The sequence below is a fragment of the Malaclemys terrapin genome, chromosome 1 (genome assembly GCF_027887155.1).
Source record: "Malaclemys terrapin pileata isolate rMalTer1 chromosome 1, rMalTer1.hap1, whole genome shotgun sequence".
NCBI classification, from domain to species: Eukaryota; Metazoa; Chordata; order Testudines; family Emydidae; genus Malaclemys; species Malaclemys terrapin.
Genome location: NC_071505.1, coordinates 66,721,917 through 66,747,859, shown reverse-complemented (window position 1 = coordinate 66,747,859; position 25,943 = coordinate 66,721,917). Strand labels below are relative to the sequence as shown.

Genomic DNA, 25,943 nt, shown 5'->3' with positions numbered 1-25,943 from the left:
CACTGTCCCTAATCACGAGTGTGTGTCCCAGTGCTGGCACGTCTTCTGGGGTCCTCCTCCTCCTTAATTAGCCTGACAGTGAATTCAGACGTGCTCTCTATACTGGGCTCTGATTCCCTGCCACTGTCTCCCTCTTATTCAGTCATCCAAGCTTTAACCTGCAATGTAATCTGGGCTGCTCAAACCTAAGTTTTGTTGTTGAAATAGGGGTGATGTGTGTGTGCATAGTACAGAATAGCTTTGAGCTGTCCCATAGAGAAGAGAATGTAGATATAAGATAGTCAGGGGAAAAGGTTTCTGGCTTCAGACTGATAGATAAGGGAGAATATTAGGTAAAGAGGCTTGGTCTGTGTTGAAATAAAATACTATTTTAGATTGGTGATACTTTCCTGGACCCCTAACAAGACAGAAATACCTATAATTTAAGATCTGGTTAGAACTTCAGGGTACGTCTACACTGCAGTTTTATAGCCCTACAGCCCGAGCCCCGTAACCCTGAGACACATGGACACAGGCTAGCTGCAGTGTAGACGTACCTCAGAGATCTTATTCTAGTGAACTAGTGCAGACCCTGATGAAATGCCTTTTTCTGTTTAGTCACAAATTTTATTACAAATTACATATATTTGGAACAACTGATAGAAAAGAAAGTACATAATCTATTTACAATCGCTACACATTTACAGATAATATATACAGATGGTGAATTTAGTAAAATATATGAGCAGACAATAGAAAATATAGAAAATATCAGTATGAAACTGTACATGGCTTATTCTCATGCCCTTTAGTGTGGTTGTATTTTATTGTAGCAATAAATACAGTTCTATATTTACACATTTTTTAAAAAAGCAAATGAATTTTAACAATTTCAAGTTAAAATATCTGATCAAAATATTTCAAAAATCGCTTATATAAATAAAAGACCCATAGTAGCCTTTTGTTTTGGACTTTCTGCAAGCTATGAAAGTTCTGATAAAAGTAACTTTCTTTAACTATTCTTTAGAATTATAACATTATTTTGCTTCTCACACCATTTTACAAACTTTTTAAATATAGCAAGCGAAGGAGAAATTTTACTGACATTAAACAGTGCAGCACAGACGGACCCCAGTTAAAATAAAGCTAAATAAACATGATAATAAGTATTGTGCAGTGGTTGACTGATACTCGGTTTAATCCACAGTGATTTCAGGAATCATTCTGCAGCTGTATACTGTGCTGCTTCAAAAGCCACAAGAGATAGAGGATTAAGATAACCAAGCAGCCAGCTTTACCAGACATAATTTCTGCATTTGTTCATTTTTTTCCAGAATGCACGTCAGCCAAAATCAACTGATGCCATCTGTAACTTCAAAACTAAAAAATATTTTTTCTCCATTCACACTGGCATTTCTAGGTAAGTCCACAGCTTGCAACAGATTTTCATCATGAAAATCCATCCTTTGGGTGCCAGGAAGGTACATATGTAACATGAAAATCAGAGACCATCTGTAATTGATCATCTTAATTATTTGGGCTCATCTAAGTTAGGTAATGTTGTCCAAATGCAGTTTTATCCACCTGGAGAGCAGAGTGGCCTTTAAACTAAGAAGCAGGTACTGGACCATTAAACATTGTTGCTCAGGGAACATTAGAAAAAAACCCAACAAAATCTGGATCCATGCATAGCAATGTCTTATTTGATCTGCTCATGAAAGGAAAGGTGACATCTATGAGAAAATGAGATTGAAAGAACTCCCAAATATAGTTTAGTCAAGGTAAGTGCTAGTATCAGACGGAAACAATGGGCCCATTGCCTGGGACTCTTTAAAGCAGAGAGGGCAAATATCAGGGGGCTTTCCTCTCTAATTGTGATGGTTCTGAGATACACAACTTCATAGGCCTTGATTCAGCAAGGGATTCATACATTCACAGAATTTAAGACCAGAAGGGACCATTGTGGTCATCTAGTCTGACCTCCTCTGTAGTACAGGCCACAAAACCTCCTGAATTAATTCCTGCTTCAAGTCCAATAATTGTAATTGAATTCAACCATCTCTTGTAGCAAATCATCCAATTATGATTTAACAATTTCCATTGCTGGAGAATCCACCACAACCCTTGGTAAATTTTCAACATCCTTTTTGAACTGGACACAGTATTCCAGTATTGGTCACATCAGTGCCAAATACAGAGGTAAGATAACCTCTCTACTCCTACTTGATCCTCCCTTATTTATATATCCAAGGATTGCATTAGCCCTTTTGGCCACAGATATTTTTTATGGTTCTAGTTTCACAATCAAAATGTTTTGTAGTACCAAGTCAAATGCCTTCCAAGAGTAAGTATATTACATCAACACTATTATCTTTATCAACCAACTTGCAAACTCATCAAAAATAGTATCAAATTACTTTTACAAGATCTATTTTCCATAAACTTTGTTGGACTTCAATGGGATTGCTCATGTGCTTTAAGTCAGGCACATGCTTAAATACCTTGCTGGATCAAAGCCCATAGACAGGCAGTTTTAAAAAATAATCATAGCATTAAAAAAGCACGGAGGGAACTTGACCAACCCCATCTGGGGAGCAACCCTGTTCCTAACATTTTAAATTATGTACCTCAACAAGCTCAGTTAATTAAAACAATGGCAATGCCTCCAAGAAAATTCACCTCTTCAATATACTATTTTTGCTCTTGACTGTCAGATGCCTTTTCTGACTGGCATCTCTCTAAGAGAACAACCGAACCAACTGTATACATGCCTGCAGCTTTCAGGCTTCCTCTTCATCCCAAACAAGGTTGGTTTTGAGATTTCCTAAAAGGCTGACAGGATTCATGTGTTGGGATTTCAGCCTGCTGCTTGTTTTCTTTGTTATTAGCTGGTTTGTTTAGATGTGTGTAACAGTAATCAAGAGCACCTTTGACCCCACTCTCCAGCAAGTGTACACACACCCACTCTTACATTTCGGCTTGAAAAATGTGTAAACATACATACATTTGTTTTTGCCCCTGAAACTAGTGACATGGAACAAATGCTACTGATGAAAGATTACAGCTTTCTGTCATTTGATAAGATGAGGGCATTAGTGAGTTGCTGGTAGGCACATCATACGATATGCTGGCACTTGCAAAGGTTACCAGGGCTTGTGTTGAGTCACAGGACTGTTTCTCTACATCGTCTGAATTAACAGAGATCAGACTTGTATGTTTTGATCTGCTCCATAACAAAGTTTGCTTTCTGAGATTTCCCAGATCTTCCTTAAAATATGGATTGAAAAGGATATAAAGAAGTGGGTTTAGACATGCGGGCAGTGGGACAATCACTAGGAGTATTGATTTAATCACTTCTGGGCTAATAAAAGTGAGGTTTAGTAAGGAGGAAAAAGATAAGAAGGCCACAGGACAATAGAGAATGCAATTAGTAAAAAGTAACAATGCTATGTGTTTGATCATAGAACAGTCCCAAATATTGTCTAGTTCTCCCTTCTCCAAACTACAGTACAGTTTTGTATAGGCAACAGTCATAACCAGAAAGCAAAGAGAGTTTAATAAGACCAATGCTACCATGAAGCCCATAGAGCTGGGTTCCCCAAATGGCAAAGGTAAACAGAGCGGAGACACCCCATATTTGCTCTCACTGAGAAGTGGTACCACTGCAATTATCAAGGCCAACATAAAGCAAAAGAAAATGGCTATTTTCACACTAGCAAGAGAGGATTTTGTTTCAAACTTTGTAGCATACTTTACAGAGAACCCACGTTCGAGTGCTGCCAGGGTAAGGAGGAAAATGGAAGTCTCTGAAGCAAAAATGGACAGAAGGCCAGTGACTTGGCAACCAACTCCGCTTTCCCACCAAGCACCATATTGCGCAAAGTTGCCAAAGGTCAATGCATCCATGCTGGCCAATACACCACTGGACAGACCCATTAGCATGTTTACAATGGCTATCAGTCCAATTAAAAGTTTTATAGAGGAAATATACAATGGAGATCTGAAGACTGTTGTAGTTAACAGTGCATTGCAAATAAATGTCAAACCCACTATGGTCCACACTCCAATTCTGATTAGCCAACTACCAAACAGATGGTCACATGGTTTGAAGGGACCTGCAAGGACAAGAAAAATGGGAAGAGGAAATACGTGAGAGTGAACAATTAATTTGCAACATTTGAAAACCTGCCTAATTTTCATGTCTCTTCTCACCATAGGGAGAAAGATTATTCACCTTCTCCAGCACCCACTGCTACGAAGTGGCTTCCAACCTTCTTTTGTTGGTGCTTCCCAAAAAGACTGGAGGATGGGCATTTCCTGTCTCCTCTGTCCATCATGACCCAGAACACTCCGTCCCTTTTTAACGTCCATTCTCAATCTCTCTCTCTCTCTCTCTCCCCTGTCTGTGTTCTTGGTGTATTTTTTTCTGTTCAGGTTTCTTTTCCCCCTGCTTCATTTCCTCATGCGAAGAGGAGGCTTCCTGCTGTCTGGGGTGGGAGCTGTGGTATTGACTAGGAATCTGTGGGTTTAGGAGAGCTGCATGTGCTCTCCCCGTGAGCTGGGTGTTCTGAGAGTAGCTAGGCTCTGAGAGAAGATAAGCCTGGGGTGCTACCTGGGCCTCCCAATATGTAGAGGTAAGCTGTGTCCATACATTGGGTCCTGGCACTGGAGCAGGGAGAGATGTTCCAGGAGATACCTGCTGTTTTCCTTGCAGCAAAGGAAGCATTTAGTGGAAGTGTCATCATATAGTTTTTTTTCTGTCTCCACTTCTCCCATCTACAACACCTCAGGTTGGGAAACACTGTTCTAGAGAGGCAATGCTAATATTGGGGAATCATTTGGTAGAGAATGTCTATTCAGGGCAATATAAGTGATATTTGCCTCTGACCTAGACATTAGACCAAACTGCACTATTACAATAGTTTAAAACTGAAGTAACTCAACTGGCTTCAATGGAATTATTCCAGATTTACACTAGAGTGCCTAAGCTCAGAATCTGGTCTATCGTCATCTTTTTCTTGACGGACACAGAGACCAATGACTTGAGATCACAGATCTGTTATACCAAAAGGAGGGATAAGACCTATCTGAGGATACAGAGAGAAACTCTTGGTTTAGCAGTCACAGGAGAAAATGTATAATAGAGATACACTGTTATTGTAGTTAACAAACAGTTTCATGGGCTTCAATCTTATATTGTGGGCTAATAATTTTGTCCCACCAAAATTATTGCAAAATATGGTGCAATTTTATTGAAATGGATCTGAAGTTAATTCTAGGGACAGTTTAGCAGTTCTTCATTTCAGACATCAAGGGAAACTTTGTCAGGTCTCCTATTTGCCTGGTAGTTCCATACCTGGAGAGGGTGTGCATTGCACCGAATGATGAGCTTTCAAATCTTCTTCAAAGTCAAGCAGAAAATCCTCAAAGTCACGTTCATCTGTGGGAGAAAATTCCTGAGACTTTAGACTGAGACTAAGTTCCTTAGTGAATATAGGAAAATGGCTGTGATAATATAGGGAAATGGCTGAGACTAAGTTCCTTAGTGAATATAGGGAAATGGCTGTGCTAAGTTACTTTAAGGCAGGGGTAGGCAATCTATCGCACATGTGCCAAAGGCGGCACGCGAGCTGATTTTCAGTGGTACTCACACTGCCCGGGTCCTGGCCAACAGTCTGGGGGGCTCTGCATTTTAATTTAAACAAATTAAACAAACTGTCCCGGCCTGCCAGCGGATTTCCCCTGACGGGCCGCGTGCCAAAGGTTGCCAATTCCTGATCTAATCACTCCAGCCACTGGAGGTCAGAATCTCTCCTTGGCACCTAGGTAGTGCTAGGAGAAGCCACAGGCTTTCGTACCATGTCGCTCACCACATTTTATAATCCTAATGGGCTATGTGTCTTCTATCCTACTCTAGGGTTGCCAGGTGTCCAATTTTTGACCAGAACGCCTGGTCGAAAAGGGGCTCTGGTGGCTCTGGTCAGCATCACTGACCGGGCCATTAAAAGTCTGGTCAGCGGGGCTGGCAGGCTCCCTACCTGGCTCCACGCGGCTCCCAGAAGCGGTCTGCATGTCCCCCCTCCCTCTCCTAGGTGCAGGGGTGGCCAGAGGGGCTCTGCGCACTGCCCCTGCCCCAAGTGCCAACTCTACAGCTCCCATTGGCCATGAACCATGGCCAATGGAGCTGTGGGGGTGGTGCCTGTGGATGGAGGTCGTGCCTCCGCCTAGGAGCCAGAGGGACATGTTGCAGCTTCCGGGAGCTGCCTGAGGTAAGTGCCGCCTGGAGACTGCACCCCCTCCCCAATCCCTTGCCCTAGCCTTGAGCCCCCTCCTGCATCCAAAATCCCTCCCAGACCCTGCCCCCCTCTCTTACCCTAACCACCTGCCCTAGCCCAGAGCCCCCTTCTGCACCTGAAACCCCTCATCCCACATCCCCAGCCAGAGCCCAATCCCCTGCCCCAGCTCAGCCTCCCAGAGCCTGCACCCTGACTCCCCTCCCATGCCCCAACCCTCAGCCCCAGCCCTGAGCCCCCTCCTGCACCCCAAATCCCCAATTCCCAGCCCAGAGCCTGCACCCCAAGCTGGAGCCCTCACCCCCCCACACACATCCCAACCCTTTTCCCCAGCCAGGAGCCCCCTCCCACACCCTGAACCCTCATTTCTCGCCTCACCGCCTACCCCGCACCCCCAGCTCAGACAGCAGACCTCTTCCCACATCCCAACCCCATGCCTCAGCCTGGAGCCCCCTCCCACAATCCAAACCCCTCAGCTCCCCCACTTCCTGTACCTCAAAACCGCTCATCCCCAGCCCCACCCCAGAGCCTGCACCCGCAGCTAGAACCCACACCTCCTCCCACATCCCAATCCCCTGCCCGGACCCCCCTCCCGCACCCTGAACCTCTCATTTCTGGCCCCACCCAGGAGCCCGCACCCCCAACTGGAGCCCTCAGCTCCTCCCACATCCCAAACCCTTGCCCCAGCCCAGTGAAAATGAGGGAGTGAGTGAGGGTGGGGGAGAGCGAGCCACAGAGGGAGGGGGGATGGAGTGAGCGGGGAAGGGGCTTCACAGAAGGGGCGGGGCAGGAGCCGGGGGCAAGGGCATTCGGTTTTGTGCGATTAGAAAGTTGGCAATGGCAACCCTATCCCACTCCCAACCATGTACTGCTGCTATGAGCAGCGCTTGGTAGCCCAGAACACATGTTGCTACTTTTAAGGCCACCAGCAACTTGTGGCAGCTCTAAACCATCTTGCTTTGCAAATGCAGGATATCTATTGTGTAGGATGACAGGCCAGCACCATGTCACCCCCTCTGAATTAAGAGGATGATTTTTGCCTGCGGTGTGAGGATCCATCTTGACAGTGTCTCTTTAAAACAGGGGTCGGCAACCTCTGGCACGCGGCTCGCCAGGGTAAACACACTGGCAGGCCAGGCCAGTTTGTTTACCTGCCGCGTCTGCAGGTTCGGCCGATTGCGGCTCCCACTGGCCGCGGTTCACCATCCCAGGCCAATGTGGGGGGGGGGGGGGGGAAGCGGTGCAGGCCGAGGGATATGCTGGCTGCAGCTTCCCGCCGCCCCCATTGGCCTGGGATGGTGAACCGCAGCCAGTGGGAGCCATGATCCGCTGAACCTGCCGTCGTGGCAGGTAAACAAACTGGCCCGGCCTGCCAGGGTGCTCACCCTGGCGAGCCACGTGCCAGAGGTTGCCAACTCCTGCTTTAAAAGGATATTATAAATACATTCTTGTTTAAACTTTGAGAGCTACATCTCACTACCATAAAATTTAATGGCAAAATTCCCATTGATTTAAGGGGGGTGTCTTGGGCCCTAAAGTAGGTTCCAAAGCCAAAGAGTGACATTAAACTACTTACCTTGAATGTGTAACATTCCAGAATCTTTCTTATGAAAATCATCAGCACTGCTGTTCTCATCTTTGTTCCACTGGTTGGAGATTTTGTAGTGGCTTTCACAAGTTCCAAATGCACAGCACTGGTAAGCATAAGGCATTTCTATGACCCTGCACATTAACAAACAAAATATGCAGTTACACTGGTTACAGTACTTTACTTAACGTATTATACCTCATCGCTAATGTTAATATTGAGAAAAATGAACTCAATTAAATAACTGTAACTGAAAGGAAAAATAGCCACACATTTAAAAAAACAAAACAAAAACCTTGTTAATGCAGAGTTTGGGATGCATAGTTTAAATTACAAAAAATTAGAAAATGAAAATGGTTCCAAGACCAATTTTAATTCAGACACATTGCACACATCCTATATATTTTGTTATGGAGATTTTACAACATATTCAGTAATATATTAAGCTGTAGATTTAATAAAGCAGGAACAGACGTGCAATGCAGTTGAATGAATGTTGCTGTCGGAACCATATTTTAATGTCCTGACTTTTAATGATTTTAACTGTTTTAACTCACTGAGTTTTCTCCAAGTAGTTTTCTTAGTTTTTTCTTTTAGAGAGAGAGGTCCAAATACCCTAACTGAATCCTACCTGCATAACAGGCAAAACCCATATCTCAGTGCACAACCCCCACAAATTTGGGGGAAGTTAAGAGACTGAATTTTGGATCCAGATTAAAATTTCTCCCATCTCCACTGTAAAATAGCTGAAGGGGGTTCATCTCTGGGCGGAGACCAGGAATGAAGAATTCTAAACTGAATAGTTAATGATTTGGAAAGTTAAGAACATGTGAAAATAGATTGTTACAATGGAAACTGTTTTGCTACCTTAATTATCATGCACACATCTGCACACTATTAAGGGGCACTGCCATCCATAACACCTTTCAGTGCACTGGTATTTCTGACACTTAACCAGGTTTTAGTCAATGGGTTTTTCATTCTTTTTACTGTTATACAAATTCTAGGTCTCTTGTACATTTTGAATTCTATTTTGTTTGGACATTCTCGGGCAAATTCTGAAAGGGGTTGAGAAAAACTGTAGGGGTTTATACTGTATGGCCCACAAGTAGATGGATTATCTCTGCTAATTACATTGTTACCTCTGATAAATAAATATTTGATCCAACTCAGTTTCCAGTTGTAACTGTTAATTAACGCCTAACAATTAATAACTAAAAACAGTAAAAACGTATCACTAAAAATTACTCGAATTAAACATAACATAAATGGAAATAAAATGGGTTCATATCAAATTATCAGGTAAATCTTTTTATCAGATTAATCAAACAACTCAATAGAGCAAACAATTCCTATATAAACTCTAAATAGCAATCTGGGGAGGTGGCCATTTACAAAGCGATCAGTCCAAATCATAGGGCCTTATGCCAATCAGAGCTAAACTTGCACTCTAGGCAAAGGCTTGGCAAAAAGGGAGAACAAACCAAACCCAAAGCTAAAGCTAATATTTAAATTACAATTTAAATGCCAACTAATGAGCTACTTGTTCAGATTTCCGTGGTGAGGTGGAAGCAATAGCAATCCTTAAGTCTGTCCCCAATATAAATATTTGCATAAGATATTTTAAAATACTCCAATAAAGTTCAGGATAATAAAGTTTTAATTGAGAACTTTGTGAAAATAATGATTTCCTATGACTTAAACATAAAATCCCAGTATGTGATCTTTTAAAAAGAGTGAGATTATCCAGTTAAGGCTGTCATTAAATGTTTGAGAAATGACTTCCTAGGTTCCTCAACTAGCCTCTGTGGGTTTGAACCACAGATACTTCTGCGTGGGCTCATGCATGGGTGCCTGCACACACCCACGCTCTTTCGTTCACTAGCAATCAGTCACCTAGTGGAGTTAAAAAAAAAAGATGCAAGACTATTGAGTGAGCCCAGAAGTGTCCCTCTGCTGACAAAAAATAGATACGTACGATAACAAGTCCATCCTTTTGCAAGATGGCTGTTGTGATTCTTGTGGCTTTGTGCAGCTTTGGAAGAGGTTGAGCCTGCTACGGAAAGGATCAACAGGTGGGTTTCTCAGCTCTGCTGATTAATGGTAATGGACTCATTAGCTGACTAGGACACTTCCTTTATATGCTTGGTGGTGACGAGTCTTCAGATGTTGCTGGATTCCTGCCCCTCTGATGGCCAGTTATGGGGGAAGACATGTAGGCCTCAAGCCAGGGCCGGCTCCAGGCACCAGCCCACCAAGCATGTGCTTGGGGTGGCGCCTGGAGGGGGGTGGCGCGGTGGGGCGCTCCGGCCCGAGAGCGGGGCCATGACTGGGCTCGCCGCCCTCCCCGCGGTGCTCAGGCCGCCAGGGAGAGCGGAGCCGCAGCAGGCTTGCCGCCCTCCCCCCCCGGCTCTCCGGCCAGTCGGGGAGAGTGGGGCCCTGGCCGGGCTCACCGCCCTCCCCCTGGCGCTCTGGCTGGTCGGGGAGAGCGGAGAACCGCCGCGGGCTCGCCGCCCTCCCCCCAGTGCTCTGGCCGCCGGGGGCTCTCCGCCCTCCCCACGGCACTCTGGCCGCTGGGGAGAGCGGAGAGCTCCGGCCGGGCTCTCCGCCCTGCTCCCGGTGCTCTGGCCGCTAGGGAGAGCGGAGCCGCGGCGGGCTCGCCGCCCTCCCCCCGGCGCTCCGTCCGATTGGGGATTGCGGGCCCACGGCTGGGCTCGGCGCCCTCCCCTGCCGCGGTGGCCCTGCCTCAAGCATTGCAATGTTCCATGGCTTCTAGATAAGGTGGCCAGGTGCCCAAGCCTTCTCAATTACCACTCTTTAAAGGGCATGGCTTCTGTTTCTCATCCCCTTTGTAGGTCCTCCCAGAATCTCTTTGACAAGGCCCTATTTTCCAGAGTTACAATGAGTTTAGATTAACTAATCTCATAAAAATTAGTATCTTCCTCTTCCAATAAATGTTAGTCTGGAAAATCCTGCCCATTAAGCAATTTAAAAGGTACATGGCCAGACGGTCACTTAGTAGATCCAAAAATATTTTGTGCCACAGCCAGGATCAATTTCTCCTGAGCTGATGGACATCAGCTTTTCCTGGTCACAAAGGAACCATTGTCTTATAACCTTCTAATGAACCTTCTTGCAAAAACTGTCTAAAAAAATTCAAAGATAACTCAAAAATGCAAAACAAACACACAAATTGGAACTGACCCACATCACACCACACCAGAGATTCAACTTTATGCTTCACAACAAACACCTGGACCCACTTCCTTTTACTTTAAAGGCAGAATGACTGACTGCTACTTAATGGAGAACATAAATCTCTTTTACATCTTTGGGGTTTAGCTGCTGCTGGCAGTTTAACTTTAAACAGGTAAAAAGCTGGGTGAAGATTAGATTTTAACTGTCAAAATAAAATATTTGACTCATAAAAATTCACAATTTTAGGTAGAATTTGTATACTGGGCCTATTTTGCTTACTGGGTCCATGCCCATGGTAAGCCTCCTTTCCTCTGTGTGAATGGTTTAAGAAGCAGAGAGCCCTTGCAGGGAGAATTCGAGCTTTTCACATTATAAGGTGGGAGATGGTCATGGTTGGTGAATGGGAATGGTAAATTGTGAGTAGTCCAGGAGGGATGGCCAGTGAGTTGTGAGTAATGCCAACCCCACAGTGACAGAGGAAAGGAGAAGCGGGCAACATTTGTGTTCTCCGTGCTATAGTGAACTTGGCTAGGTGATAATTGTTGTGCCATTACTGGAATCGGAGCTAAGGATTCAACCTCTCAGCCCCAAGATGTTTCTCTGTATTTATGAGCAAATGGTCCATTTAGCTGAGCTGTGAGTTCTTTCCAGGGATTTGGTCCTTAGCTTTGCAAATGATGTAGAACAGCGCCATTCAGGAAACTTTGTGCTAGTTCTCTGTTCATGTTCTGTGCTTTGAAGAGTCACTTTAAAGCTCTCTGGTGAAATCCTGGCCCCACTGAAGTCAATGGCAAAACTCCAATGGATTTGAATGGGGACAGGATTTCACCTCTGTTCTTCACTGGCTGCATGCACCTAACTCCTGCTAATGTCATTCAGAGTTAGATATGTTCATTGAAGGAAGAATAGACCCTTCTAGAACTGTTTTTGCAAAAAATGTAAGGGATTACTTGGCACTTCCTCATGAGTTTATTTAATTTTCATAGATAATTTAGTTGTATTTTCAGCAAAGTACTTGATTTCATTTAGGAGGAGTGCATCATTTCTAATACACAAAACCAAATTTAAAATGGGTTAAGTACAGTTATGATTTCAATCAGTCCAGCAATCAGCTACACTAAGAACATTCCATGTCCTCTTTCTTATGTCGGCATGTCATGGCATATGCTGCATTTTCATAATAATCACAGGGTAATTTTGAATTAACGCTTTTGTTATATTTAAAATATTTTTCAGAAGTTGGTCCGATCATTATAGAGGGCTTACCTGTCCTGCATGGAGAAAGAGAGAGAATAAACACAAGGAGAGATGTGCATACACAGCACCCACAGGAGCCAGACTGTGGGCCTGCCCCTGCAAGATGCTGAGCACCTCTGTTGAGTTGAGAATAGTCCTGCAAGGTGCAGACCCCCTCTAGTGGGTGTTGAGAGCACTCAGCATCTTTTTAGACCTTCACAGATTTTACAGCCAGAAGGGACCAGTAAATCATCTAGCTGACCACGGCATAGAATTTCACTCAGTTACCCCTGCATTGAGCCTCATAACTTGTCTTTGACTAAAGCATCTCTTCCAGAAGGACATTCAGTCTTGATCTGAAGACTTCAGGAGATGGGGAATCCGTCATTTCCCTTGGTAATTTATTCCAATAGTTAAACAGGCCTCATTGATAAAATTGAGCCTAATTTGAATCTCTCTGGTTTCAGTCTCCAGTTCTTGTTATGCCTTTCTCCCTTAGACTAAAAAGCCTTTTATTACCCCATATTCTTCACTTACATATTGTAATCAAGTCACATCTCCATTTTCTTTTTGATAAGATGAAGAGATTGAGTTCTTTAAGTCTCCCCGTGTAAGGCATTTTCTCCAGCCCTGGGATCATTTTTGTGTTTCTCTTCTGCTCCCTCTTCAATTTTTAAACAATTTGTAAAATATGGACACCAGAATTGTACACAGTATTCCAGTATCAGTCTCACCAATGCCGTATACCGAGGTAAAATCACCTCCTTACTCCTACGCTCTTGTTTATATATTTAAGAATCACATTAGCCCTTTTTGCTACAGCATCATGCTGGGATCCCATCTTGATCTGCTCATCCACTATGACCCCTACATCCTTTCCAGAGTCCCTGCTTTCCAGGATATAGTCCTCCTCCTGTAGGATGAATATTTTGAAGGATGAATATAGTGATGACCTATACATACATGCTAGTCAATCATTTCATTAAGGAAGAAATGGGACTCTGTATTGCAAATATTCACAGGTGTATAAAATAATAATAATTTATACTTAGCACCTTTCATCTGAGGATGTCAAAAAACTTGAACATGAAGCAATTAGGCCTCAATCCTGCCAATACTTACACCTGCTTACATTTATTACGTTTATTAAGTTCATTGAATAGTCCCAAATATAAGTACCCATGGTAGTAAAGTTAAGCAGGTGTGTAAGTTTTTGCAGGATCAAGCCATTGGCTTACAACATCCCTGTGTATCTAATAATTATTACAGATGGGTAAGCTGAGGCACAGAGTGAATTAGGGCCCAATCCTAATCAAAATGAAGTCAGTGGCAAAATTCCCATTAACTTCAAAGGTACAGGGTCACGTTGTATGTGACTTACCCACCATCATCCAGAGCTGTGAATAATTACTAAAAACCACTTCCTTCCTATATTACACAGTGTCCAGTCGAAAATGTTCTACCAGAATTAAGGGGCTGAATAACAACAACAAACTACTGATTTGAACTTTAAGATTTAACCAAATGATCTGGGAGAAAACTGTTTATTGTTGCTTTAAATGAGTATTGTCAAGTATTTTGGTACATTAAAGAGCATATTTTCTCCTTAGCATCTACTTAGTTCCCATTAAATTTAATGGGAGTTATGTAATCGCAGTCAGTGGAAGACGAGCATTAAACTGCTAGCAATATCATTTTAACAGCTTTTGAAATGTATCGCCAGGAAGCAGATGTGGATCATACTAAGCAGCTACTGAGGTTAATATTTCAAAGCCCATTGTAGTTTCTTCAGTTAAAAGTGAGTATAATAAAAGGAGTCTATCATATTTTTATCATATTTGTTTTAGTTTTAATACTGCAGATCAAAGTCTTCCAGTATGAAGCAATGTACATTACACAGTGACACACCTTATATTGCACATGAACACAAATGTGGCTTATTAGTCTTAATGACATACTCACTTGAGTTCTGGAAAATTTTCAGATGATATCAAACTTTGTAGGTCATGATTTCCTGTTAATTTTAAATGAGTTAAACCATGTAGCCCAGTCACAGGAAAAGAGGACAAAAGGTTGGATGACAGATCCCTGCATAATAGCAAATAAAAATCAGCTTACAGAGGTTTTTTTTCCAGCACTAGAAATGTTTTTTAAAATAAATTAATTTAACCTCACCAAAGTTTATTAAACCAAATAGGGCCCCCAGTCAGCAGAGAAAATATGCAGCATTCTTCACAAATATACACCCATTTTCCCAGCAGAATATGTGACTGGCCCATGGTAGCATTTTGCTCAGTAGTACCCGCTGTGGGTTAATTATTACCAAGACCTGACTCTGTGCACTCATGGCACCAGTTTTAGAGAACCGGTTATCAATTAAAAATGAATTGACTGTTCTCTGAAACTGTACATTGCCAAGTGACAGCTAGTTCCCAACTAGAACTAAAGGGCACTATTTTTAACCCCTTTGAGCAGGACCGACTGGTTACTAGGGATTATGAGAACACATGTACTTTTTCTTTAAAACCAAACCAAGACATAGGAGATTCTAGGCAGAAGCTCCACATGAAGCAGAGAGCGAGTATGAGCTTTAGCAAGAACACTATTTTCTTTCTTCTAATAAACTACCTTGTTCTGTGTTAGAAAGTGGACCTGTGATTATTTATCATTGTCACATGAAAGAAGCTGTCTGGCAGCGATGCTATAGACATGGTGTAGTACAGCCATGCGATAGTGCTACTGCAAGGTGCAGTACCAGCTGGTGCCACGGGGGAGCTCTTGGCCGGGGGAGATGGCTGTCAGGCTGCAGAAAGGAGCCCATCAGGGTAGGGATTTCAACAGCTAATTCAGGTTATCCCCACAGAGGCAAGTTCTGTGGCTTTCAGCACCAATACCAGCCACATTCTGTCCCTGGTGCCTCTGCCCCTGCTTCTCCAGATCTAGCAATAGATAGGGATGGGTTTTGAGCGACACTGAGTGGGATGGAAAGGGATAGGGTTTGAGACAAGTGAGATGGAGAGTGGTCTCTGCGGAGCTGGGATGTGTATGTCTGTTGAGTCTGAGGCAAGTCGGGTGGGGGACAGGTTTAGAGCTACAGTGGGGAGTTCTGAGAGAGTGGTATGCCTGAGGAGGGGGCGGGAGAGGAGGATGAGACCTGCAGGAAGTCTGAGTTGTGGGAAAGTTGGGGAGGACAGCGTGTGAATGTGAAGGATTCTCAACCGAGTGAGGTTAGGTGAGAGGATGGTGGAAGGGGGCTTCTGGGATGAGGGGACAGGGTTAGAGAAAGAAACTGCGGGGCCTTGAAGAGAGGGGTTCTGAACTGAAGGGGGATGATTGGGGTTGGCAGAGTTGACTGTGGATGAGTGAAGTAATGTGGGGGTGAGTGGCCTGGGTAAGAAAGTAAGGAGGGTAGGAGCTGAACTGGAGTCAGAGAAGAGGCTGTGACTGCCCTTTATGGTACTGTGTCACAGATCTTCCTTTTTCTTCCCATTTCTCCACCATCCTCATTCATTCCCCCACAAATGTCCCTGTTTTTTTATTTGGTCAACAGGCAGGAAGGAGAGTGGTGGGTCAGAAGCTCATGTAACTGCTGCCACTTTCAAGGATACACAGAATTGTTACTGTCCAGGTGGCTGCTTACTGGAATGTTAGTGGAAATGAGTGGCTCCTACAGAAGTACTAGGTACATGTTTAACAATATGGGAGATGCCAGCAGCAGCATATTTAAATACCAGGGGTGAATTCCTGGTCTTAGTCAAGTGAATGGCAAAACTTTCATTGACTTCAGTAGGGTCAGGATTTCGCTCCAAGTCTTCTGCTACTATTGGACCTCCATCTGACTGTGTTAAAGGACATTTTTCTGCAAGCCTCTCTGATTGTTTGGCAATGTACTGGCTAAAATTACTCAGTGTGATCCCTGATCCATTTCTCAGGCCTCGATCATGCTCTCCTGCATGGGAAACCCTTAATTGCCAGTGAAAGAGATATATGTGGGATTCTCCTTCCAGAGACTTGCCTCCCAGTCATTCCATTGCGAAAGGAAACTTTGCCCACCCACAAAAAAAGATGGGGGAGATTGCCTGTAAAATCAGTGGATCCTGGGAAAACCATGTGAGGCAGCCTTACGGAGGTGCAAGCACTTTGTCCCCAGTGCCCCTCATTATCTCGGCTTCTGTGTGGCTTCAATGTAGCCACGCTACTAGCATTTCCCCAGTGACCCACTGCCCTACGGAGTCTCCTTAAAGAGGTATTCCAGGTGCAGTGGGAGGCAGGTGAAAGTTAATAAAAACTTGGAACTAATTGTGAGTGAGGACTGCAAAACTGGGCATCTGATGCTTAGACCACTAAGCTATTAGTGGTGACAGTTACTAATAAAGCATACTTTTGCATCACATTAATATTGCTGAAACAAAGTTAGAACAGTTAATAAGACAGTGCCCTGTTTAACTGTGATTCAAATCCTTATTCCTGATGCTGCAAATATTCTAAAAATAACTGAAAACACTGCTGGTCTCAGCTACAAGGGATAAAACCACTAGCACACTGAAAGAAAAAGAAAAGTGGGACATGCCGACATGCTCCAAACACCCAGCATCATTAGGGTTAGATAGTTTTCGTAGACAGTCATGAGTGGAAGTTATTTCCTATAAGATTTATGTGAATGGCGGAGATGTGAAAAAGCAAAAATCTAGAGAGAGTGTTCAATAGCCCAGAAGGATTAGGCATAGAGTCACAGTCTGTAGAACCAGAATTTCTGCTGACCAGGCCCCCAAATTATAAAGAGTGCATGCCTTTGCAACAAAAAGTATGAAAAAATTTACTTAAATAAGTAAATACTCACAGTTTGATCAGGGATGGTAAAGAGGAGAATGCGTTGGGGTGAATAACTGCAATTTTGTTCCAAGCTAAATCCCTACAAGAAAAGTGAGTAGAGAATTACATACCCTCTGAATGTATTTGGAAGATTTCGGGCACTTGATTACGATACCTAAATATCAAAAAGGTATATGTTACATCCAAATACTTTCAATAGGCTGCTATATTTATTGGGATCATGTATATCTTATAGTGAAATGTCTTTCATCCTGTTTTAAATGTGTTAAAGTCAATTAATTATGAAAATGACACCAGTTTCAAAATCCTTGCAATCTATGTTATAAACAATCTATGGGCTTGGTCTTGCAAACATTTACATGAATGATCTGTGCTCAGAACACCACTGCTACTGACTTCAGTGGGAGTGCTCATGTGAGGAAGGACTACTTATGTGAGTGAGAATTTGCAGGATTGGGATCAATTTTTTTAATACTGTCTTCTATAGGGAAAAAACCACACAGCTTTCTACAGTTGACTATTGTGTATACATGCAAATAGTACTGACTCAGTACTTTCCCACATCTTCAGAAATGTTTAAGAGTAGCAGCTATTACAGCTATACATTTACAGCTGTGAATTCATTGCTGGAAATGCTCAACTTCAAAATGTTTATTTTACTTTGGCAAATATAACTTAGTGAGCTGAATGATCAAAGTGGAACAATGGAAACAAATGTTGAGGGGCAGGTACTGTGAAAGTGCAAGCTCCTATGTTTCTGAGAACCAAGGTAAATAGCTATGATGGCTGTACTCACAAAGAGCGCAGGGCAACCAGCTGCTGAAATGTGTCGGCCTTGATTTCATAGATTTCATTATGATGTAAGTCACTACAATGGAAATAAGACACTCATTGGCTTCAAAGAACATAACATTTGGAGAATTTTAGACAGTGTTTATGTGTGTTATGGATCCAGATTTTAAATCAGAAGACACATGTTGAGGCTACGTCAGACATCACCAAATGTGTCAGCAGTAACTGGATTAATGACCTCCACGCTACTTTGTGTATTTAGATTTATCTTTATAGGCATTTTATGGTTTTTCGCATACTTACATTTTCTGAAGTTTTTTGCAAGCAGTAAAACAGGGTAAATCTTGTAGCAGATTGTAAGACAGATCCCTGCAATAGAGAGGGTATTAAAGAGGTAAAGCTCTATGGTGCTGTGATTAAAAAAATAGCATTTCCCCCCTGTTTGCTATATTTGAGAATTCCCTGGCCCAAATGTAAACTTCTGAGTCTTTCAGAGTAGAGATCTTGGAAGTACATTTATCTATATTACTGGATTTAGATCACAGACTTAAATGTTCACCAACATTTAACTGTTATACTTATTTTAATTACTTAAAATAATCTACTAAATAAGACTATTTAGATTTTGACAGAGAAGACCCTAAATTTTCTAGTTATAATCATACTGAAATTTAATCAGCTTTCCAGACGACATTTTAAATTAAATAATCTTGCCCGTGACCCTTAGAGCTGCTATATCTTTAGCTGAGGGAAGTGGTTTAAAACAAAAAAAAAGAACTAACTTTGAAATCAATCACTACAAAGGAAAAAAAAAGCTGAAAAAACTTGAGCCAAAACTCAACAAATTACAGAATAACTGAAACATCTGGACTGATTTATAGTATAATCTAACTAATCAAAAACAAGCCAGGGTAATTTGCAGAAATTGTAAAAAAGAAGAAAGAAACAGAGTAATAGAGCCCCATCCTGTACTCCTTTGCTCAGGGGAAACACACATCAACCTCAGTAGCAGTTTCGCCTGTGTAAAGAGTATGGGACTGGACCTATAGGTAGATAGAAAACAGAGACCAAGGACATGTTTTGTAACCCTAACAATTAATGAAGTAATACATTTTCATGTCTGAGTCTAATTTTTAAAAACTGGCTCATCTCTATGCAATTGCAAATCTGTTTTCCTTTCTTAAAAGACATTTTAATTCTGTTTGCACTTGTTTTGAAGATGGAATTTCAACTATTCATTCTATGCTTGCATTGTAAAAACAAGTTAAGTATATGACAGCATATTTTTGATTTAGTATCTTACTCTTTTACTTTGTGCACAGGCTACCATAAGTGTATGCATTCTGTTCTTGCGGGGAAGACAGCCTGAACATGTCCTGTTGACAGATCCTTTATTGTGCTAGTCACATATGCCAGAGGATGATTCAGGTGGGTTGAAGGCTTCTAAACTAATGTGAAGAACAAATGTGGGTATGGAAAAGTAATCTGTGCTTATGTATGTAAACAATATACCTATGCTACCATATATTAACTTCAGTTTTCTCCTCTTAAAAGAACACTTGTCAACTTGAATTTTTAAAAATAATTGAAAACATTCCAGTTTTGGATCGAGCACCACAAAATTGGGTTTTTCTGTTCCTTTGCTGATATTTATAAGGGTCTTTTCAGGAAGGGAGAAACTGATGAAGGTCATAATCCTGCACAGGCTTAGGTGTATGTTTAATTTTCTGCACTGTGATTAGTCCTATTGGGGCCAATCCTCTCAGTGTGGCAAGTTAAAGATGTGGATACGTCTTTGTAGAATCAGGGCCTAACTGATTATACAGCAAAAATAATTAAACCGACTACACACAAATTGTTGTTGAATGCAAAATAAACATAGGAAAAGAGAGTTGCCCCGCCCAACACCTTTCAATTATAGTAATATGAGTAATACTTCTAACTACAAAAGCCACACAATTTTCAGACAGAAATTTTAAAGCATTTTTTCAAAGTTTATCAATTTAAATATCGCAGTTGCATGAAATTTTGGGGTTTACGTTTTTTTTATTTTTATCTATTTAAATTTTCATAGTGGCAGGAAATTGTGGGACTCTCAGACAATAATTATTTAATGACAGCCTCTAATAAGTTTGCAAGCAGCATTTTTCTTACTTTGCCTATCTGTAAATTTTGATTATCATCAGTTGAAATATTTTTTTTCAGTTGCATGGTGAAACTGATTTTTCCTGACACTTATCGATAAAAATTGAATCCTTCCAAGCTTATTTAGAGGTTAGTATGAGCCATACATTGACCACAATCTATGTGCAAAATTCCCATTGTCATCAGTGCAAGCTCTGTGTTTGGGCCTTAATGTTCTGGAAATGAATTTTCTAGTCCATTAACTGAAAGTAATTTTTCTGGAAATGTTCATGACATCCACATTGGTACTCAAATAATGTGTTATAATTAGTGCTATTTCACTGTTGGCCAAAAGAACTAATACCGAATACATTCATAGTGAGGTAATACTTAAAGTGCTGTTGGCCGATTCACAAAGAAGTAGACAGATTGATTACTTTTGTTAGAGATTAAGCTTACTCTGTGGTATACTTCCATGATAAAATAACATATTGGTTTATTAGTATAAAAATTATGCCCCCACATAGCCCAGGAACAGACTGCTTCAAATTTCAGTCAAATAGATATGCCTGGTAGAGAAATAAACTAAAGAGATATACATAATAAAGACGCATATCTGCAGTCCTTACTCATGTATATCTCCCTTTCACTTCAGTGGGATATCTGCTTGAGTAATGAATCCAAGATTGGACCATTCTAAAGGAAACTACCATAGAAGAGATAATAAATGCAAATCAAGTCTCAAATCTGTCCTGGATGTCCCCTCTTTTGATGTTTTTAAGGAGTATCAGGAGTTGTTTTATGCTTTCCTAAAAATGTATGATATAAAAAATGTTTGTCTCCTTCCTTCATGTAAGGGAAATCCTGATTGACATGTAGATTGTGGGTTCTCTGGGGAAGGGACTATCATCTTTTTACATGTCTGTAGATTATCTAGCACAATGCTACCAGTGGTACCATACAACTGCTAGTTAATCATAAGTGGATTGTTCCAATATCACAAATGACTTGATTCAGCCCTTACACTCCTGCATTAACATGGTGTTATCACCCTTACTGAAACGTACAGCACTTGAAGATTAGGTAGCTGATCACAAGCTACTTTGGGAAGAGAGGTGACCTGTGCTCCTGTAAGTGTCCTGTAAAAGTAAACAATACAAAGATTATTTTATTTTACTTAAAGCTTACAAAATAAATGCTTAGTAAAAGGATAGATCCTTAAAACAAGTCAAGATCTAAAAAATATTACTGGGTTGAGTGGGGTATTTGTCTAACACTTACAAACTTTCCAGACTTGTAGTTCCAGTCAGATCAGGAAACTCAGTTATTTGTGAAGCACTATTTAAAGTCCTAGAGTTAAAAACACAGTATCATTATTGAAAGGAAACTACAGGACAATCTTAGAAGTATAATAGACAAAGAGATTTTAAAGAAGTAAAAACATACAGGGTTCTGAGTTCTGGTAGATGTTGAAAAGCAGACTGTCCCACAAGCTGGATAGGGTTGTCATAGAAATGACTGCAAAAAGAGAAACAGTCATTTTAATATGCAAGATACTACTCTGAATAATTATAAATAGGCAAAGCACACTACACATGTGGTGGTGAGTTCCATGTGATAAATTGTATATTTCCGTCAGCTTTGAACATCTCATTTTCATTCTGCCCATTAATCCATCTTCATCAAGACTATATTCCAAATACCTTGGTATCTTCTAGCAGCCACCATTTTCTTGGTTTTAAAACTAATCTGCCACAAAAGTGTGTCCTTCTTTATTCCAAATGTAGCATTTACCTCACAAATTTACACTGGCATGAGGTCCAAGATGAGCACTATTCAGTTATGGACCATTGACAGGTTTATGGTACAAGATTCCTAGAAAAGGGAATTTCATAGAATCATAGAAATGCAGGGCTGGAAGGGACCTCAAGATGCCATCTAGTCCTTCTCCCCATGCTGAGGCAGAACCAAATATATCTAGACCATCCCAGACAGGTATTATAGACTCATAAACTTTAAGGTCAGAAGGGACCATTACGATAATCTAGTCTGACCTCCTGCACAACGCAGGCCACAGAATCTCACCCACCCACTCCTGTAACAAACCCCTAACCTATGCCTGAGTTATTGAAGTCCTCAAATCATGGTTTAAAGACCTCAAGGTGCAGAGAATCCTCCAGCAAGTCACCCATGCCCCACGCTGCAGAGGAAGGTGAAAAACCTCCAGGGCCTCTGCCAATCTGCCCTGGAGGAAAATTCTTTCACGACCCCAAATATGGCGATCAGTTAAACCCTGAGCATGTTGGCAAGACTCTACCCATCCAGCACCCAGGAAAGAATTCTCTGTAGTAACTCCGATCCCACCCCATCTAACATCCCATCACAGAACATTGGGCATATTTACCTGCTAATAATCAAAGATCAATTAATTGTCAAAATTAGGCTACCCCATCATACCATCCCCTCCATAAACTTATCAAGCTTAGTCTTGAAGCCAGATATGTCTTTTGCCCCCACTACTCTCCTTGGAAGGCTATTCCAGAACTTTACTCCTCTAATGGTTAGAAACCTTCATCTAATTTCAAGTCTAAACTTCCTAATGTCCAGTTTATAGCCATTTGTTCTTGTGTCCACATTGGTACTAAGCTTAAATAATTCCTCTCCCTCCCTGATATTTATCCCTCTGATATATTTTTAAAGAGCAATCATATCTCCCCTCAGCCTTCTTTTGGTTAGGCTAAACAAGCCAAGCTCTTTGAGTCTCCTTTCATAAGACAGGTTTTCCATTCCTCGGATCATCCTAGTAGCCCTTCTCTGTACCTGTTCCAGTTTGAATTCATCCTTCTTAAACACGAGAGACCAGAACTGCACACAATATTCCAGATGAGGTCTCACCAGTGCCTTGTATAACGGTATTAACACCTCCTTATCTTTACTGGAAATACCTCGCCTGATGCATCCCAAGACCGCATTAGCTTTTTTAATGGCCATATCACATTGGCGGCTCATAGTCATCTTATGATCAACCAATACTCCGAGGTTCTTCTTCTCCTCTGTTACTTCCAACTGATGTATCCCCAATTTATAACCAAAATTCTTGTTATTAATCCCTAAATGCATGACCTTGCACTTTTCACTATTAAATTTCATCCTATTCCTATTACTCCAGTTTACAAGGTCATCCAGATCTTCCTGTATAATATTCCGGTCCTTCTCTGTGTTAGCAATACCTCCCAGCTTTGTGTCATCTGCAAACTTTATTAGTACATTCCCACTTTTTGTGCCAAGGTCAGTAATAAAAAGATTAAATAAGATTGGTCCCAAAACCGATCCCTGAGGAAGTCCACTAGTAACCTCCTTCCGACCTGACAGTTCACCTTTCAGTATGACCCATTGTAGTCTCCCCTTTAACCAGTTCCTTATCCACCTTTCAATTTTCATATTGATCCCCATCTTTTCCAATTTAGCTAATAATTCCCCATGTGGAACCGTATCAAATGCCTTACTGAAATCGAGGTAAATTAGATCCACTGCGTTTCCTTTGTCTAAAAAATCTGTTACCTTCTCAAAGAAGGAGATCAGGTTGGTTTGGCATGATCTACCTTTTGTAAAACCATGTTGTATTTTGTCCCAATTACCATTGACCTCAATGTCCTTAACTACTTTCTCCTTCAACATTTTTTCCAAGACCTTGCATGCTACAGATCTGTTTGTCTAACCTGGTCTTAAAAACATGCAATGACAGGGTCCATAGGTGCTGGAACTAGGGGTGCTACTGCACCCCCTGGTTTGAAGTGGTTTCCATCATATACAAAGTTTACAGTTTGGTTCAATGACTCTTAGCACCCCACTGTACAAATTGTTCCAGCACTCCTAAAGGGACTCAGCAACCTCCCTTGGTAACCTGTTACAGGACTTAACTATCCTTACAGTTAGCAAGTTTTTCCTAATATCTAACCTAAATCTCCTTTGCTGCATATTAAGCCCATTACTTCTTGTCCTACCTTCAGTGGACATGGAGAACAATTGATCATCGTCCTCTGTAAAACAACCCTTAACAAATTTGAAGACTGTTGTCAGGTTCCCCCTCACTCTTCTTTTCTCAAGACGAAACATGCCCAGTTTTTTTAACCTGTCCTCATAGGTCAGGATTTCCAAACTTTTTATCATGTTTGTTACTCCCCTCTGGACTCTCTCCAATTTGTCTACATCTTTCTTAAGGTGCTGAGCCTAAAACTGGATACAGTACTCCAGCTGAGGCCTCACCAGTACCAACTAGAGCAGAACAATTACCCACTGTTTTATGTACAAAACTCCCGTTACTACACCCTAGAATGATTGTAGCCTTTTTTGCAGCTGCATCACACTGGGGCTCATATTCAATTTGTGATCCACTATAACCTCCAGTTCCTCTTCAGCAGTACTACCTCCTAGCCAGTTATTCCCCATTTTGTAGATGTCAACTTGATTTTTCCTTCCTAACTGTACTACTTTGCACTTGCCTTTACTGAATTTCATCTTGTTGATTTCAGACCAATTCTCCAGTTTATCAAGGTCTTTTTGAATTCTGATCCTGTCCCCCCAGGTGCTTGCACTCCCCCGCAGGATGGTGTCATTCACACATTTTATAAATTGGAGAATTGGTAACTATAAGGATAGGTAAGTTCTGGAAAAGGTTTCCAAGGGAGGCTGTGGAATTCCTTTCATTGGACGTTTTTCAGAACAGGTTGTACAAACACTTGTCAGGCACGCTCTGTGGTCCTGCCTCAGGGGAAGGGAATGGAGCTGATGACTTCAAGGTCCCTTCCAGCCCTACATTTCTATGATTCTATGACATTAGAGGCTTTACAAATATATAGATGATAGTTTTACTTTCTTTTGTGATCTGTGCCGTTGGACTCCTGATGCTAAGGGAGCCTGACTTTGCACGTGGAGATGTCTTAGACCAATGGCTGGTCTGCTCTGGTATGGCAATGAATAGGTTTCCATATCTTTCAATTTCAGAAGTTATGAACTGAAAGAATAACATTCACCCTCTTCTTGTGTTTGATCTGTGATGGATAGCTGTGTCCAGATGTATAAGTTATGAGCCAATATGACCTTCAACTATTCCAGATATCTTTCATCTTTATAGCTTGTTTTCAAAGAACTGTTTTAACTATTGACAAAATTGTCATTTAAAAAAAATGTACAAATGATCTCAAAAACTCTGTCCGATAACTTACTAACAAAAACAACAAGGAGTCTGGTGGCACCTTAAAGACTAACAGATTTATTTGGGCATAAGCTTTCGTGAGTAAAAACCTCACTTCTTCGGATGCATCCGAAGAAGTGAGGTTTTTACTCACGAAAGCTTATGCCCAAATAAATCTGCTAGTCTTTAAGGTGCCACCAGACTCCTTGTTGTTTTTGTAGATACAGACTAACACGGCTACCCCCGGTTACTAACAAAAGGCATCTCTTAACAATATGGAAGGAGGAAGTATTTCTAGTAACAATGACTTAAATGAGATTTGGGGCAAATGCAGATAGGTTTTTTCCTGGCTTGGTTTTAGAAATGATGTATAGGCAAGTACAAGGCGAGACTTCCTATAAATGAGGAAGTGTTTTTGTAAACAAGTCCAGAGATCTGGGACTTAAAAGACAGACGACAGCGCTTTTCTGGTACTCTGAGCTGTCAGACCGAGAGGACTCTTTCTGCAATGCTATACTATATCAGTATTCTCCTGGTCCTGATAGAGCTTTCCTTAGTAAGCATCAAGGTGAGTATTTTACTTTTTATTTCACAATTTCTTCTCACTCTTTCTACAGTTGCTAATAAAATCTGTTTTTTATTTATTTATCTTGGGTCTCCAGTAACTCCACAGAAGCTTTCCCTCTAGTCCGTCACAGTTTATTAA

The 25,943-nt window shown here is 41.6% G+C and overlaps 1 protein-coding gene across 1 annotated transcript in view; it reads right to left on the bottom strand.

Annotated features, from left to right (window-relative positions):
• Positions 1-584: 584 nt before the first annotated feature.
• Positions 585-25,943, bottom strand: part of LGR5 (leucine rich repeat containing G protein-coupled receptor 5) — a 124,690-nt gene continuing 99,331 nt past the window's right edge. The window contains exons 9-18 of the mRNA XM_054026474.1: positions 21,490-21,561; positions 21,325-21,393; positions 21,111-21,182; positions 18,223-18,288; positions 17,924-17,995; positions 17,135-17,206; positions 14,257-14,382; positions 7,849-7,994; positions 5,336-5,419; positions 585-4,094 (exon numbers count right to left, since the gene is read on the bottom strand). Coding sequence (XP_053882449.1) covers positions 3,004-4,094; positions 5,336-5,419; positions 7,849-7,994; positions 14,257-14,382; positions 17,135-17,206; positions 17,924-17,995; positions 18,223-18,288; positions 21,111-21,182; positions 21,325-21,393; positions 21,490-21,561 — 1,870 coding nt within the window. The 3' untranslated portion in view covers positions 585-3,003. The remainder of the gene's footprint in view (positions 4,095-5,335; positions 5,420-7,848; positions 7,995-14,256; positions 14,383-17,134; positions 17,207-17,923; positions 17,996-18,222; positions 18,289-21,110; positions 21,183-21,324; positions 21,394-21,489; positions 21,562-25,943) is intronic.